Source organism: Ceratina calcarata, unplaced genomic scaffold (assembly GCF_001652005.2).
Source record: "Ceratina calcarata isolate Rehan_Ccalc_2016 unplaced genomic scaffold, ASM165200v1 scaffold93, whole genome shotgun sequence".
Classification (NCBI taxonomy): domain Eukaryota; kingdom Metazoa; phylum Arthropoda; class Insecta; order Hymenoptera; family Apidae; genus Ceratina; species Ceratina calcarata.
In genome coordinates, this window is record NW_017180684.1 from 60,839 (window position 1) to 78,785 (window position 17,947).

At 44.5% G+C, this 17,947-nt stretch overlaps 1 protein-coding gene across 1 annotated transcript in view; it reads left to right on the top strand.

The window, feature by feature from the left end:
• LOC108631695 (uncharacterized) overlaps positions 1-17,947 on the top strand; it is a gene marked incomplete at its 5' end in the record, with an annotated part of 145,436 nt that overhangs the window by 52,211 nt on the left and 75,278 nt on the right. The window contains 2 exons of the mRNA XM_026819082.1: positions 2,288-2,397; positions 11,626-11,744. Of these exons, the coding sequence (XP_026674883.1) occupies positions 2,288-2,397; positions 11,626-11,744 (229 nt within the window). The remainder of the gene's footprint in view (positions 1-2,287; positions 2,398-11,625; positions 11,745-17,947) is intronic.

The window sequence follows — 17,947 nt, forward strand, 5'->3', positions numbered from 1 at the left end:
ATAATATATATCTATATATATAAGATAAATTTTTTCATTACGAGAAACGTAGCGTTTATATTAATGTGTATAAAATGAAATTTTGCATTTGTCATCATAAAGAATTGCGAACAGAATTTATATGAAAAGGTGGCATCAACGTTATACTCGTCTCGACGTCGCGCCGTTGAGACGTTGCTCGAAGACAAAATTATTAAAGTTCACCGTATACACATTTATCTTCTGTCCCCGATGTTTGCGACGCGCTCGCGCTCGCTCCTTCCGGCAAATACGGTCCCGGTCCGTCGAAACTGATGAAAAGCGACGACTTGTTTACCCCCCCGTCCGCCCGTTGACTTCCGGGATACACAGGGACGAAAAAAGTTCTCGTCGAGGGTAGGAGAAGCAGGCCGTGCCGCGTGTACTCAAGACGGCTTCCACAAGGAATCTTTTATTTCAAGGCTAGAAAGTTTCGCGTGGATCTTCCGCGACGCGCCACAACCTCCTCCTCCTCCTCCCCCGTCCCCGTTCCTTCGTCCGAACGCCTGAAACGAGCATCCGCCATTGAGGATGTTTGCGTTCAGAAGCGAAGGGTCGGATTCGACCGGGAGAGAGTTGTCGCGTTGATTGTTGAAAGAACGCGAAATTGAATTCCTTTTGGATATATCGTCGATGGGGAGTGGGGCCGGTCCCCCGGGTTATGTTGGTTTTTCCCTCGGAGATAGTATCTCGCGAGATGTGTGGATACAGGAAGAAACGTTCGCCGGATGTTTGAGAAACAGTTCCTCCCGAGGATCGTTTGCAATTTATGAGCCTCGAGAGATACTCGATATTATTGGGTAAATATGCTTAAGAGGCAGATTTTTAACAGCGCCGTTTGCCCGTTATCGTAAACATTTTAACATTGATGGTTTGATTAAGACATTCTCGAAGCTCGTGATCTATTCGCGTTATTGAAGAGCAGCTGAACGTTTGTTCGGCAGGACATGGTCATTTTTGACACCGTCTTTTGACTTCATTCGAGGCTACTCGGTGATAATGAAATCCTAAACGAGACGAACTTGCCCCAAGCAGGTAAAAATAGAGAAGGCAGTTCGCGTTGGTCGGAACTCCAGGCGTTCTTAGGACAATCATTAATTAGATACGCCATGGAACGAGAATGGAAGAGGAAGCTGGTCAGATGCGGAGGCGAGACGAGCGTATTTGGTGTTGCTGGAGTAGCAACGGCAGTGATTCGTCGACGACAGAAGTGAAGAAAGAACGAAGAGAGAGAGAGAGAGAGAGAGAGAAAAGGAGCGGCGTCTCGCTTTGAAAATAAATCGGAGGAGTAGGGCTGCATCCTCGGCCGGAAATGAGGCTTGCCAAGTACAATCTCCGGTCAGGGAGGGCCTCTCCATTTTGTTCTTTGTGATGTGTCGGCCATAATTGAAAATGTCCGCGCGGACTCGAGAGACTTTGCACCGCGCCGCTTCCCTTTCTTCGTGCAAACTCCGTCGCTCCGTGTCTCGCTCTTTCTTCCCCCCTTTCCTCGCGCGCTCGGGGTCGCGTTATTATTGTCAAGGGACACAATGGCCCCGCGAACGGTCACAATCGAGGGAAACTCTCGCATTTAGGCCGCGGGCTCCGCGGTTCGCTGCCGCTCTATGCAAATGCCTTGCCCGCGACCATGCCCGAATTGCCCCTTGTTGCCAGAAAGAACCCGGCCCCTTCTTCTCGCTGCCGATTATTCAAACCCCGACCAGATGCTTGTTGCTCGCGAACAGCTTAACTTTGCTACCGTTTAGTTTTAATCATGTAAGTTGTCCTACTGACGCTGTAATATTCATTCTGAAAACGCGTGAAACATTAGTGTAGACGGATGAGGCAGCTAGTACGTAAAGAACGTCGGTTTCGATCTACGAGCTCGTGTAAAAATGTGCATTGAGATCACGTTTGTAACGCAAGAGAATATATTTTATACTGGATCGTTCCTTTATCGATGTTGACGACGGGCCAATCGGCCATTAAGTATATCCCGTCTGTCGACCGCGACAGAAAGAAACCGGCAGGCAATCAATCTTCCGTGAGTCGAAGCCTCGAAGGAACACTCGCTTCGTATCGAGCGTGCAAAGAAAATGGCATGGGTCGAGATCTCGACGCAAGAAATCGGGCATCTCGAAATATCGACTGGGCAACGGTTTCATCGTTGATCAGAAACAGGGGAGCGAGTTTCTTGCGCGGCTGACTGAGTGCATTACGCGGTTTTCGTCGCTAGGCGTGTCTCTTATTTATCCGAGGGCTCATGGATCTTCTTCTTGTTTGGTTCCAGGTAGCAGCGAGGAATCGAGACCTGGCGGCGGTGATCCTGGAAAGTTGGGGGTGAAGAAAGCGAGACCGAAGGCTTCGTCGCCCAACCGACAGGGACCACAGCAGTGCCAAGTAAGAAACTTAAATCTATCGTTTGTCGACGAATGAATTCCGTGTGAATAACAATTGAGTATTGAACGAGTAAATTACATGCGAGGAAAACATGGATCGTTCGCAAGTAACGAAAAACCTGTTACGAAAGATATCGTTATAAATTCTAGAGATCTGAATAATCCGATCTTAAATTTAGGGACAGATCATGCGAAGACTATTAGACTCCACACTGCTGGCAAGCGCGTTGGCTAGGTTACAGATTCTGTTAAACGGATCACAGTAAAATTAAAGCACAGTCCTAGAACGTTGTACGTCGATTCGAAGGTGGTTGTCTGAGAGGGAAATGCAAGGGTAAGATCGTGGTCGCGTCTCAGGTATAAAACTTATCATCCTGCGGTAGCGTTAACGTGACACGAGGTGACGAGAGGAACGACGATTGGCAACAGACTTTAAACGTCAAAGTCGAATCGACAGGGTCGCGATCAGCGTCCCCGATGACGTTCGTTTCACAATTTTATTAACTCACTGGAGCCGCAAAGAGGATTTCGCGGTGAAATCACGGGGCCGGGCACGAGCATAGTTCATTAACGACGCACGCTGACGATCGAGTTAGAGAGGTCGATCGATGGCAAACGAAGCGTGTCCGCGGAACCACGAGTCCGCAAAATACATGCGGCCTCTTTATTCTCTCTCGTTTCGCGTTTTTACTCCGCCATTGTCCCAGCTTGCTCTCCTCTTTTTATCGTCCTTATTTCCCTTGGTATTGTACCGTTCATTTGTTTTTTTCTTCCTCTCTGTTTTTTCCGTTTATCTACGATTCTTCCCTAGTATAGCACGTGGATGCACTCCTCGCGTTCTGCGACGATGTTCCCTTGTTCTTTTGTTCACCGCGAATTTTAGTATTGACGCATTTTGTAATGCATATATTTCTCGTGGTTTTTTTACTACACGTATTTTGTTTACACGCGCCCCTCTTGAAAATATTCTGCGGAATATGTTGAGATTTTAAAATGAGATGAATGCTCTAGTTTATAATTGGTACAGAGCTTTTAGAATCCTGCTTAGCGAAATAATGATGCAAATCTGGCTCGTGATTTCTTTTATCAAGAAATTAATGTTGTATTGTAAAAACAAGAATTGAATTTATGTCTCCTTTATTTGCCGTATAAAATTTTAACAAACAAAAGTATTACGTTCCATTATTCGATGATAAAAAGGAAAAATGTTTCGAGTTTTCCGTTTTGTTTACTTGCTAATTGCTCGTACATCCATCTGTCTTGCTACGTTTCGTGAGCGAAACACAATTGTAGCTCGTTTCGAGAGCATGCATATACGTATCCGTGTTACAACCGAATTAGGCCAAAAGTCCAAGGCCAGCCCGGTGCGATCTACTTCGTTAGTCGCGTCCGGTTTAATTTCTATTCCCAGTTTGCGAACAAAGTCAAGAGAAAATATTGGAACGAGTCCTCTCGATCTGCAATTCAGTTCTATTTATTGCCTCCGACTGTAATCAATATAAGACAATAAAAATTCTGCCTCCGTTATTGATTCACGTCCGGTTTATTTCGCATTCTGTTCCGTGCGTTGATCAACGTGTACCTTTCAACTTCGCATGAATTTATTGACAGTATCATTAACGAGCACGTTACAGTGAATAAATAATAGTGAAAGTTACGAACATATCCTAAATATAAACGTCGAATTTATAAGATTTTTATTTAACGATCTCAATTAAATAAATCAGAAAGTTACCAAAATTTTAGCCTCTCGCTCATTAAATCAAAACTAATTGTCGAGAAAGCGGTAACGCAATTACACTTGTTTGCATTCCCGAATTGCGCGCAATATAAATCGTTAATTGAATGTTTCAGTTAGACGTGGCCGGCTTTAGAACAAATATTGATACGACTACGGTACCGCGTAACGTTCTCTGTTAATTTGCGTCATTGTTAATTTTTTCCATGTTAATAATTTATATCGCGACGAACGTAAATTCATTTTCGAGTACGACCAGAACAGCATTTCTTCTAATTCCTTTAAATGAAAGATATTCAAAATGATAAATTTTAAGACAAGACATTATTAATGTTTTTGATTTTTTGAGTTGGCAACGGTTCTGAAATTTTTATACAAATTTCAAACGATAGAATATTAACTTTTTTTACCAAACCCGTCGGTAGTATTGGAAAAACCATCGCGACCATTACAATTTGGATCCACTGTTAAAAAATTCGAGGCAGCAGATTTTTCCGAAATAACTTGAAGTTCTACTGTGTATGGTTCAGTCTCGTTGTTCCGGTAGATCGTAACGCAGTGCACGCGTGCATGCGTGACCCAGATCGTCGGAGAACGACGGAAACACCCGTGCTTCCATCGATACCGGACTGTTTATGCAGCCGAGCTTGCGGCAGCGGCCGATCCGCTCTTTGCGCGCGCGAGCATGCACGATCACGATCACGTTGCACCAATACGTACCGTGTAACGCGGACGGAGGCTGTTGAATATTCAGGCAGCGCGCGAACCTCGAGCAGCCACGTGAAACACACACCCCGAGCATCGTCGAGCATAACACGCGAACGCGATATTCTCTCTTCGTGTAACCAGACGCCCCGGCGGTTACGTCGAGGACCATTTAAGGCACTGTTTTTGCTTTTTGTCTTTGCGCGCTGCGCTTGAGTTACGTTACTCGGCTGTTATCCTCCCCTTTTCTATGAGTGGAGGGTGCCGTTGCGAGAGATGATACCGTGTAATTTTGGGTAATTGCGAGAGGGTGAATTTTTATTGGAGGAGCTTTTAACTGGAACACTTAACTGCGAGTTTAAAGAATCGTATCTGTCACGAGTTCAAGTATGAAATCAAATTAAATCCTTAGTTTTATTTGAATTTAAAACGGCGCATGTCTAAGCCTTTTATGCAAAATTGATAACCACACAGGTACGAGTTCTGTCCTTCGTTATTTTCCGCCGAGTGTCTTCGTCTCGGTTCGTCGACTTTGATAGCTTCGGGAAGGAGCCGCGAATTACGGGTTGCCTTGTTACGTAATTAAATGACGGCCCGGCTGACTTGTTGACAAGGCCCGTCGATGTATCGAGTTAGCGACGAATTAAGCCGGTCCTCTCGGCTCCCCACGGCTCGATTATAGCTCGGATATCGGAACGGTGGATCCATCGAGGAGAACCGAGACAGGGCCAACCCCAAGTGGCCAAGTAGCCTCGGCCTGATGCTTCTCAAGACGTTGCCCGTCTCGTTTCCTCGTTAATTTTACGGGAAATTAATAGTTATTCGTTGCACGGTGATCGTGAGAACCGGGCCGACGCCCGTCTTCTTAAATTATCGGCAACTCGTCATTCAGTGTTTGATACTTTTAATCGATGGTCGCCACCCCCCGATCTCATCTACAATACCGCTTCTTTTAAAATAGCTTTCTCTTGAATTTAACAGAAAAGATATCGAATCACAGGATAATGGATTTGAGAAATAATTTGTTCATAATCGAATCGTTAAAATGATTTCAAAAGAACAATGATTGTCGCGTGATTGTACCCGTGGCTGTCTTTCCACGTATTGCACGCGCGTGTACAATAGTCGATTCCCGGTAATCTGAAAGCGTGGAACACCGAGCACAACAGAGGGTAAACCGATTGAACCGAGAGAAATCTGATGGCATTCCTTCTCCCAGCTCTCCACCTTCGTTCTCTGCGTGTCGTCGAGCATTTCCCTCTTTTTCCTCGTGATGCACGAAACACACGCACATACACACGGGCCCTGAATCCAATAACATCGTGGAAGGGTTTCGAGAGTCGTTGACCTCGTCTTCCGATTATCCTCTCGCGATTCGAGCACGCGGAATCGAAACTCTCCGAAGCTGGCACACAAAACATGTTAGTCGACAATCGACCGATAAGCGTGCAGCTCTTTCACCGGTCGTAGCTACGATCGATCCGTTCTCCAAATTACGAGTGCTTCGACCGTGTACCGTCCTATTTAAACTTAATTAATCGATGATCGCCGATAGAATACGCTTGTACATAAAAGTTATAAGAATTATTATTGGAATTTGTTGAAACGAATGTCCATACAAAAACAACAGGTTTGATCGCATAATTTCCATGACAAAAACAAGACCAGCGAATCCCAGTCCATCCCATTAATATCACGTCCATCGAGATAGAAATTCCTTCGCCGGTAATTCCATATTGAAAACGAGCTCGGAACGTGGCTCGGGTCACGATTGTCGTTAGTTCACAATGAGGTAGGTTCGAGTAACGTCGCGACGACGACGACGACGTATTTCATTCCGCGAGTCGTCGTCGTCGTCATCGCGAATAATATTCCATCGCCGCGGCTCACTTTTGTGTCCCATCCAACGGCGCTGGCGGAGACTAGGCTCGCTCATTATTTACGGCGGCGCGAGTCCCTCGTCTACCTGCCGGTAATAAGATGCTCTTCTTTAGAAGACCTCGCCTCGCTCCCTCCCGTCCCGGAAGCAACAAATTGCATCGCTCGGCCGCCTCCTCCGTGGCTCGCGGCGCCGTTTTCAGGTTTGCCGGGTTCCTCGTCGAGATGGTCGTGGTTAACCGGAACAAACGTTAACCGGATAGAAGCGTGGATGCGTTTCACGCGACACGGAATTAACGACGTAAACTCCAATGCAGTGGACGTGGCGATGTTCGCGGCTACATTGTTGCGTTTTTTTTTTTTTTTTTGGTCTGCGTTTTTTGCGACGAGGCTGGTGCTGGTTTGGTTAGGACGGTTTCCCTTGGAAATGGAAAGGGCGACGGGGTGGGCGAGGAGCTGGGGGTTAGTTGAACATGCAAGGAGATGAGGTTTCGGGGCGGCTCGGGCGGAGGATTTTTTTGGTACGGGCATGTCAGTTTGTTCGAAATGGAAATCGGTGATGGAATCGGTGTGCTTAACGTGGCCGAAATTTTGGCAGGTTCGCGTAAAACTTTGCGGTGCTGAAATTGCTTTTTAAAAGGAATCCGAAAATACGTGACTGTAATCTCGATAGTCGCTGGTAAAATGTAAAGTCTGACAATAGCAGGGAGATATACGAACGTGGTCACGTGTTGTTATTTTAATTACGCCTGACTCGAGAATGAGTTCGGTAGTTCAATGCTAGGAAAAAAGGGAACGATACGTACGCGTCAACCGCGGACTAAATAAATCCCAGAGGGTGTTCGGACCCCCGTTTCCCATTTCGCGAGGCGGAGAACAAACGTTAAACCGAATGGACCAGCAGACGCTGCGGCTCTCAGACCACGAATCACCGGTTCCCGTGCCATCGTCTAACTTCATCCATCGATCCTCCCCACGCGTCGCCCCTCGGCCAGAGCCACGGAGCTTCGCCCCTAACGAAGTATCAATGTTACCACGGACGGATTACGTATTCAGGAGCGGCGCTGCTCGGTGTACATTGGCGGGTTTGGCAGCGCGGACACGAAGAGAGCGCCCGGGCACTGCTGCAGACGTGCACGGTTGATACGGAGAAGAGCCGGAGAAGATAACGGGGGTGGAGGCCGAGTGGTGTGGCTGCTGCTGGTGGCGGCAGAGAGGGATCCAGAAAGGCCAGGAGTAATGATGTTTGTTTAGCTCTCGAGCAAGGACCGTTACCGGGGCTGGAAGATACGGGTTTTGGCACGAAGATGATGGCTAAGGGATGGAACGACCAGCGCCGGTGTGTCGAGGCTCTGTTGAAATCCACGTCTCACACCATTCTTCTTGCCTTCGCACTCGCCGCTATCGGTACCTTGCACTTCTCCTCGCCGGATGACGCGCTGCTGCGCCGATTCCTCTCGATCCTTCGTATATTGAAACTCCCGTGTGGACTCGGTGCACATCCTTAGCAGTCCGGCTACGCAAATTAAATTTCCTGCTCAGGGAATCCTAGTACGATTTCCTCGGCCTTCCCGTTTCAATTTCTCACGTTTCCCGATCTACTTTTTTTTTGTATTCGTATTTAATGAGAAGCGAAGTGAGGAAAATTAGAGAAATTAATTAATCGTTTCGTAAGAGAATGATAGACGCTTAATAAGAGATCTATCAGATCGTATTTTAATTAAAATTGTACATACGACGGCGCAGGTTACGGTTAATTTTGCTATCTATTAACCTAAATTACAGTGGACCGAGTGCAAGGCAAAAGAAAAAGTAGCAGCGGAAAGAGTTACGAGCGGTAGTTTTGTTTTATCTCGAATAATAAACTTCTCCTTTTGATAAGGCCACACTTTACGCCCGCTGCGGTGGTTTATTTAAATTACAAGTGACCTTAATAACCGCTCTTACACTAAAAGATTTTGCATGAATCCCATTAAAAGATAGCGTGCAAGTTTTCGTTCATTGCTTAATCTCTTAGTATATGGCTGTTAAAATACAGTAGAAATTAAGTATATTTTTGTGACGTATTTTCATAAGGAAAATTATGATATGAAATAAGTATACTCGTGATAAAATTAATATTCATTTGAAACGATAACCCCCTCCCACCTCCCAGACATCAGGTGTTTCGAGCAAACGTTGATAAATCAAGTTTTCACTTAAAATTATTATTCGCACTCTGAATTTTCCCCCGATAAAAAAGAAACACACGAATCGTATAATGAGAGGGATCATATTGTACTCAATGCCTCGTGAGGTATGATGGATGCGTAGTTTCCCTCACCGAGAAGAGATACCGCTGGATGATGAATCGCTGTGAAAAAAAAAAAGGAGCTGGCGAGAGTAAAGAACGGGGGAAGGAATTCATAAGCCACGTGAGATACGTATATTTTCGTGCGAGTATCGAAATTCTCTGTTCTCTCGGCTCACGGGAAACCGGTAAATATCACGGCTGAAATATCAGCGATCGCTGAGTCGACAGTTTATCCTTTCTTCTCCGTTCCATTAGGAAAACGGAAGTTTCCGGGCGTCGCGGGCGGGGCGTGCCAGGGGAAAGTTGAGCCCGGTCGGAAAGGCGAGGGAAATTTCCGCGGACGAGTACGACTTATTCGCGTTCGTCGTCGATGCCGGAGGCTCGATCCAGGAAACCCGATGAAAATAACAGGCGAAACGAAAAGTGGAGAGAAGTTTTCCGATAATGGAAGCCGAGGGATCGCGGATCCCCCGGCTAGCGTCGCCACGTGTTTGGTCGCAGCTGCATTCGAAATTAATTTCAACTTAACGACGCCGCCGACTCGGCCAGCACCGACCGGATTCCCGATGCGTTACGAGCTTTTGATGCCGCGTTGCTTTATCGAGTAAAAATTGTAAATTGCTCGAAGATTGTGCAGAAAACATTCAGCTAATTTGAACTCCGTGATTGTTTTTAAATATGTTATGGTGAATGAGTGGGATTGAAATAAACAGATAGTAATATGATAAAATTTATTTGTCAGTCTAGGTATACAGAAATCTCGCTCGTCGACAAAAACACGAAAATTGAATAAATTTTCTCATTCTAAAAAATGCTGACACACTTGAATACTCATATCATCGGTTCAGTCACAATCGCAATCGCAAAATATCTGTTCCATAGCGAATCGAAATTGCAAAATGTTACCCGGTGGAACTGGAACGGTGAAACTTATTAGAAACGCTACTCGTTCCACGGTCGCGGAATTTCGCACAATATTCGACGACAAGCAAATTCGACGCCTATTCTTGCCGGGCCGCGTGGGACTTTCGAATGGAGCAGCAGCTAACGTCCGTGCGCGTGGGCCCTCGGCCTTTGGCTTCCTGAAATAGTTGCCGAAATAGTATACGTCCCTGAGCGAGTAATAAACCCAATTCCACATACTTAACAGGCATACCATCCCTCGACCGCGTCTTCGGCCTCCGCTCCCCTGTTTAACGCGTGAAATGCCGTGCTGACGTCTCGCATTAATTAGGAATTTTATAGCAGCGACTATTTTATTTATTAACATAGAATTTCGTTCGACGTAATTATCTTCGAGCAAGAGATTATTAATAGACTGTGTTTCGATTTAATTCTTCTAATTGATAAATAGAAAATATCACAGAAGGACTCGAAGTATGTATTCATTATTTATTTCACTCTACGCCAATTCTTAATTACATTCGTTTATTTTATCAGCGAATTCCAACGGGACAATTATTTGGTACAATTACTAGTTGGCATTAAAAGAGTAGGTTGACGATGTACAGCAGATTAGGAAGGGTGAGACCGCCCGGGCGCAGTAAACGGAAACGTGGAAACGGTCCATTCACCGGCGGTGGCGCAACGATATCTTTATTGGCGTTCTAATGTCCGTCGTAAAACGTGTCCGGCTTTACGACGGCCACGCGTGGTAAATTGAAAACCGTGTCCGGCCTCGTTCCGTTTCACGTGCTCGTAATGAACCGTTCGGAATGCGCGACGGCCCGCGGCGAATTGCGAACACTCGCCTCTCGCGATTAGTCGTCTATTAAACGTATCCACCCTCGAATGAAAATCGTTACCGGTTTCATCGACTAGCTCTGACAGTGTCGTTCGAAAGAATGTTATAAACGTAAAATCATCCGTCTTGTCGCATGGAAGACGTTACGTGTTAGAATTATGAACGAATCGTGCAGAAAAACTGGAGTCATTAAAATATATTTACGTACGTATTGTAAATTCTATCACGAGACACTACGTTGCATTTTTCATATTCGAGATTTTTTTTTTAATATTACGGGTAAAGCGACGTTGCTGAAAATAGGTGGAGAGGATAGAAACGTGACCGTGCATATTTGTTCTGCGGTGTAAAAAAAATCGCTGGTAGCCGAGTGTATTTTTGGAGGACGCAGTCATTAATGGATGCTAGGTAACGTGCGTGCGTAATGCGTGTGTTGCTGGGCTGTCTACGTCAAGCACATTCGCATCGTTGGCAGTAACATGTGTCAAATGTTAGCCGGCGTCGAAAGTGTGTACGCCGGAATGCTAATGGCCAAATATAGGTTTGCTGAAATTGCGTTTTGCCGGCAACACCGAATTTACATTTTGTGAAAAGTCATTCCGTCGTCGCATTTTTTTTCGTGTCGTCCACGGAACTCGAAAATCGCATCACCCGACGGAAAATGCTCTATCTCTGTACGCTATCTGTCTGAGAGGACACCGCGAAACGAATAGTCAGTATAGCTGCGGGAAGAAATCATTTCCCCAAATGCTGAAAAGCTTGTAGGTAACTGCAAGTCGCGGAGGCCATAAATAACCAATTAAGCCGACTGTCGAGGTTAGCGGCATCAGCAGAAAGACGCGCTGACACGTTGCACTGGTTCTGTCTGCAGGTCTGCGGGAAGGTGTTTAACAACGCATCGGCGCTCACGAAGCACAAGCTGACGCACAGCGACGAGAGGAAATACGTGTGCACGATGTGCGGGAAGGCGTTCAAGCGGCAGGACCACTTGTGAGTACAGATTCACGCGCGATTCAACCCCTGACCCACCCCCGTCCCCCTTTTTCCGCCTCGATTAACCCGTGCTCCGCCGCTCTGTCTCTCGATCCGCCTGTCCGCACCTTTTAATTACCACAAATACCAATTTTTCCACCGCGTTTCTTTTTCGTCATCGCTGGAAACGAGAGGTGCTCATATTCGTCAATGGCGAATGATCCTCCGAAATGAACACTTTGATCCAAGTACTTTTTGTTTATGCTCGTCGAAGACAGACAGTTTTTCTGAATAGAAAGCTTACAGCATGCACAGTATTCATTAATCCATGGCATTCTCTAATTCTTAACGATGAGTTTTGAAATCTTTAAGAATTGATCAAAATTATGATACAAAATTTATGTCGAAACACCTCGAAGAAAAATAATTGTTCGTGTCTTTAAATGAACGATGTGTCGATAAGGCGACGGAGGTTTGATCCATGGATTCGAAGATTCAATTCGCCTGGAGCATCGGAGAAGGGAATAAGGGTGAATCAATAGTGGTCGCAAGCTTTGGTCAGACTCGCTGGCCGGTCGACTGGAGCTAGACTCGTATTTCGTTTTCGCGGACGAATCCTCTCTTCGCTTGCTCGACCGATTCTTCTTCGATCGGTATTCGCCATCGCGCCGCGCTTCCACTTCGGCCAGTAGTTTTCCTTTCTGACAAGTTCCCTCGCAGCCCCTTCTCGTCACGTTCTCCTTGGCTTTGCGGTATTACTCGCGATTCCTTGAATGCTTTGTCAGGAACTTATTGATACCGCGCAATACCGTTGCTACTCGTGTCCGGGATTTATATTGACCCAGCCGCGGGCCAGTTTTTAGAGAAACCTGGCTCAATTTAATTGAGCAATCGATACGACCACGTGTATGTTCGCATATTTTCAATGCACGTCAGATTTTATCGAATAAAATATGAATGCAAGAGTACACTGCTAATAATACAATTGACGTTTGAGAGCTATTCACATTTTTACCATTGTATCCGATACGTATTAACATTTATGTCATCTTGTAATCGCATTAGTCTCGTATTTCCCCTTACGCAGCTCGAGCCAAGCACATTACTTGCGCAGCGATCATTAGCTTCTATTTTATGAGATTCCGTTCGCTCTGCTTTATAATGCTCTCTGTCTCTTTCGGTGCTCTCCCTCTCTCTCTCTCTCTCTCTCTCTCTCTCTCTCTTTTCCTTTTCTTTGCCTGCGCGTAGACATCATACCCTTTAGCGATTCAACCAGCCGTGGAAATACCGTTCCGTGAAATTTTTCTAAAGACTTTCTTCGAATCCTCCAAGGTATTCTAGCAATATATTCCCTTCCCGCTTGTGACGTTTCGTTCCTTCTCGAGATTCTCTCGGATAATTTCGTGGAAATTGTTCAATAAGCGTTTTTTATACAATATACTAGACGGTATTGATGCACTGATTGATCATGCGTCAATTATATGTTTTCGAATCGAAAGACGTGATCGACTCAGCGTGGTCGAATAATTGTTTCTTTATTATTTAAGTAACAATATTGTCCTAACGAATAGCTAGAGCGATGATCAGCCACTTTTTATTGGACTGTTCAACACGAAAAATCTTTGGAAGCGTTGAAAAATTTGTCGTTCCCAGTTGGAAACCGCCGCAATCCTCTTTTGTGCGCCGTACTACGTGCGCTGGGTTCGGTTCCGAGCCCGTGCCGTATTTTTCTTTTCCTCGACCTTTCCGCCACGTTGAGTCGCCTTCATTTTATGTACGTATTTCATTCGATAGGGTCGACACCACGTTCAATGCGAGCTGACGAACGACCCGAGGAATTACTTTCGTTTCATCTCTGCTTTCTCGTCCTCCTTTTTTCTTCTCCTTTATTCGGGTTCACTTTCTCGTTGATTGTTCCTTTTCGATTTTCTGCCTGAGTCAATTCTTTCAGAATTCATTAAGCGTGTTCTAGTTTGAATTCTCGTAACGAGTCGTCTGTTATTGCTACGGAGTCGAAGAATGTTGATCATGTGTATTTTAGAACCGTCGAATATTCTAATTTCAAATTGTTCGTGTTATTCTTTGACAGTCTTCTTAGAATTCCCTGTTCCCATTAGAGGTGCTAAAGAGAAGTTCTCCAAATAGATTCTCGTCATTCTGACAACGTCGTCAAAAGTTTCGAAGTGGTAGAACCATCGACGATCGTTGAAGGCTCAGCGTATGTCAAAAAACATTGTTGTCCGGTGCATGCGGGCATTCCATTTGGCCGTCGTCCATAAAATGTCCCCAAATCGGTTACTTGGAAACTCGTTCCGAGGACAGCATATGCCGGGATTCGTGTAAACGATGTGGACGACTTTATCCGATCAGCGAAAAAGTCCTTGGCCTGTTTCCTGTTTTTATTGTAATCCTTTTAACCCCCGGATGCCGCGCGGCAGCCAGGCAACTTAAATACTCGAGCCCGTACGTAGAAGGAGTCGTAAAGAATTGTGTTTTCCTCCCCACGAATCCTTTTAAACTTAGCTCGGCCACGATTCCGGCTTCAGAAATGACTGAGATCCTGCGGTACCGAGAATCGTATTCTTTATTGATAAGACCGACGCTAAACCGCTTTGAAGAATCGTCGTTAAACCACAGTTTCATCGCCAGTCTCTTTCAGTATTTGTTTTATAATATTTTAGGAGAATAGTAAAAATTGATGGGACGCGGCCAAAAATTCAAACGGTTTTATTACCTCCAGCGAATTTCCCATTGATTTCCTTCGATCTCGCCAATAAGAAATTAATGCTGCGTACACAATCCAGATTTTGTTCCCGCGGTTTAATTAATTTTTATCGAAGCTCGTGAAATTTTAAGTTCCTCCGGCATAATCTATAATTAGGATTAATATTGCCGATGCGGGGAGAAAATGGATTTATAATAATTAAAAAAAGCTTGTAAGCCTTTGTGAAAGTTATTTTCAGTTTCTTTACGCGAGTAACGAGTCTTAATGAAGCGAGCGACATAAAATCTTATACACAATTTTATTTTTACTCATACAGTAGATAACTTGCGATAAAACTTTTTTTTTATAAACGCGTCAACTTCGACGAGCAAAAATATCTAATTGCTCGTTGCTGAACTAACAGTTTTTCTCTCGATACGTCCATAGACCATTGTGTATAAAAAAGGAGCGTAATTAGTCTTGAACACTTTTGAGGGAAGTTTTAATTTGTGTTCATCGGTTGGAAAATTCTTGTAAGGAAGAAAGTGTTAGCTTGCTTATTTTTATTTCAAAGAATATTTCAGCCAAGTGGGTATAATATCGTAACGGGTTGCGACTGAAATACTTCTTTGAAGTTGCTCGCCTTTCGAGTATTTAACGAGGGATTGTCTTGGAACGGACCCACGGTAAGAGGCTCCCGTTGCATGAAGAAAATCGACTAATTAATTAAACGACAAAGGAAATTCCCCTCCCTCTTACTTTCTTTCACTATTGAGTTATCTTCATTTTCATAAATCTTGTTCGCAAAATCTTTGATTCTTTCGTCTTTAAATTAATTAGAATCACAATCATAAATGAGGCATCTTTTATTACAAAATATTAATTATTGAACGATTAATTAATAGTACACGAATTTTATGTTATGAATTATCTATAATTTCTCTTGTCATTAAAACTCTCCACGCTGCCTACAACTATCGTCAGCGATAAAAGCGCAAGGGATGGTATAAGTATCCTCGGATAAACGTAATTAGGGCTTGTTCGCTCCCGATGGAAGTTCGATAGCTGATCAGTAAATAGAAACAACGTCCTCATGATCGATCGAGTGTAATTTAATTCTGTTTGCGCAAAGTAATAAGCGTCGAATTACACCTTCCGCCGCTATTTTCTGATACCCTTCACTTTTTTCTTCTCTCTCCTCATCTCATTTATATAATGGAGAGTGAAAAGCGGCTTCTCGATCCTGTAACACGTTCATATAGTAATCAGGAAATTTTCGAACGATAGGAACGCCTTTCCTCTCCAATTAATCCCCCGTTTTAGTCAATATAAATATACGTAGTTCGTTCCGGTGGTCTCATCGAATAATAACATAGGTGAGTGGGCTTTGTACGGTTTTATTGAATAATTATGGTACAATTTGAATACAGATTATTGTAAAAAACATGGGAGAGGAGAGTATTATCGTTTGATTTCGAACGTGAATAGTGTATACAATAGAAGAAAAGAATCTCCGGGTACTTAACCTGCTTCCTGTTATCCCTCGAAAGCCTCTTATTTCGCGGATGCTCCGTAAAATTTGCACGGAATTCGTTGTTCCACGCAGCCGGTAATTAAACGAACAAAAGGAATTATAAAAGGACAACACAGAACAGTCGGCTTCCTTCGCTTCCTAGCCGAGTTTCGTGCAACCGCGATTGTTCTCCACCTTTGCGCATTTTTTTATGCATCCGTTGCTCGCATCGCTGCTTTCCGGGCAAGAAAATTCCTGCCGAAATGTTTAACCCCTTGGTTGTAACGAATGGTAAAGAACATTTGCTACGTCAACTATTAGAAGTTTCTTCTAAAATCATTAGTCGATTAATCGACATCGTGAGCGAGCTACTACTGTTCTTTCTTATACTGTGTCTCACCTCCTCCCGAGATTTTTATTCTGTAAAGGCACACTTCCACCCTCGGTCCAGCGAGCATAACCCCCTATGGCTGCTTCCGGTTCACCCCTTTCTCGCGAGCGGTTCCGCCATTGTAAGTTCCACGGTGTATTTCTGTTATCGAAGTAAATCCACGTAGTCTTTTCCTCCGTTCGAACGGCGACGGTGCCGCTTGAAATAAGGAAGGACGAAAGGAAGCGCTTATACCTCGAGAGGTATTCTCTTCGAGAGCTCTTTTCCGGGAGCCAGTCTCTGTGTATATAATGTACGAAGAGAGAAAAGTATATAAATGTATACATATATATATATATAAAAGTATATATAGAAGTTGAGGTGGAGGCGGTGTACGAAGGGCAGCCGCGTTCTCTTCGTCCAAAAGGGATTTGCGACATCTTCGTGGCGGAGAATGGGATGGTACGGAGAGAGGAGAGGAGCGGGATTCAGAAAGAGTCGTTCCCGATGCAGCCAGCGGGAGAGAGCTCCAGTCGTTTTCTTCGGTCTTCCGCTTGTAAAGAGGGCTTGCTTTCCCACCTCGATATCGCCGATACCCCCTTTGTTCATCGGCTTCCGCCTCGTCCGCCTCGCATTAAGGATGCTCTGACCCCGTGAAATGAAAGAAAATAGAGCGCAGCCAAACGGCCTCTTCGAAGCCGGTGCCGTGGCTCTCTGGTCGGACCCACGCTGCTGGAATTAATGGGGAGTTGATAATTGGCGCAAATTTAATCTTCGCCCGTGACAGCTGGGTCGCTTACACGGGAGACGTTCTCGCGTGGAAAATTTCGTTAAGCATTCCGACAGAAGTTCTTGTGAACTTAGAAAAATAAAATTCGTTGGCTGAAGCATTCGGTTATTCTTATTATTACTTGTTGCTCGGATACTCAGTGTTTGCGCTCTTCATAGTGGACGTAGCTTATCCTCTGATTATAGACGGGCTCTTCCGGCTTCGGTGTAACCGTATTTTAATGTCGCGTTTTATACACAGCGAGAATAAGCCGCCATAAAAGCTCCTCTGTTTTCATTGCTGAGTTGATTCTCGTGTTTGCATCGGGAAGCTCGCCGCGAGTAGAATTTCTTTTAAGCACGGCTCGCTTTTAAAGGTAAATTTTGACGTGTCGCGTACGTTAACGTGAATCGTCAAATTTATTATCTTCGAAAAGAACACGGAAATAGTCGTTCTAATTTCGGTACGAAAGAGGATGAAGGATTTCGCGCTCTGCACCAATTATTCAGGAACACCATTAGCCTGGAAATGGTCGACGATCGATCCTGCCTTAGAAATATATTTTCATCGTGATCTTTTAAAAGGTATGTCTTCGCGTTATTAAAGAAAAGATGGATCCCGTTTCTCTTTTGTTCTTCGAATAACGAAGTTTTCTTTCCTCGCTTCGGCGTCTTCGACACGGGTCTTTGTTCCGTCTTGAATCCAGTAGCGAAAAAGTGAAATAAATGAAATTGTGAGAGGGCATAAATTGATTTCTTTTGTTTGCATAAAAGAATCTGATTGCGATACGTGAAATAAGCATGGATTATTATTAAGGATGTATAGGCTATATACTTAAACGATGCTAACATGTTGAATTTGTTAT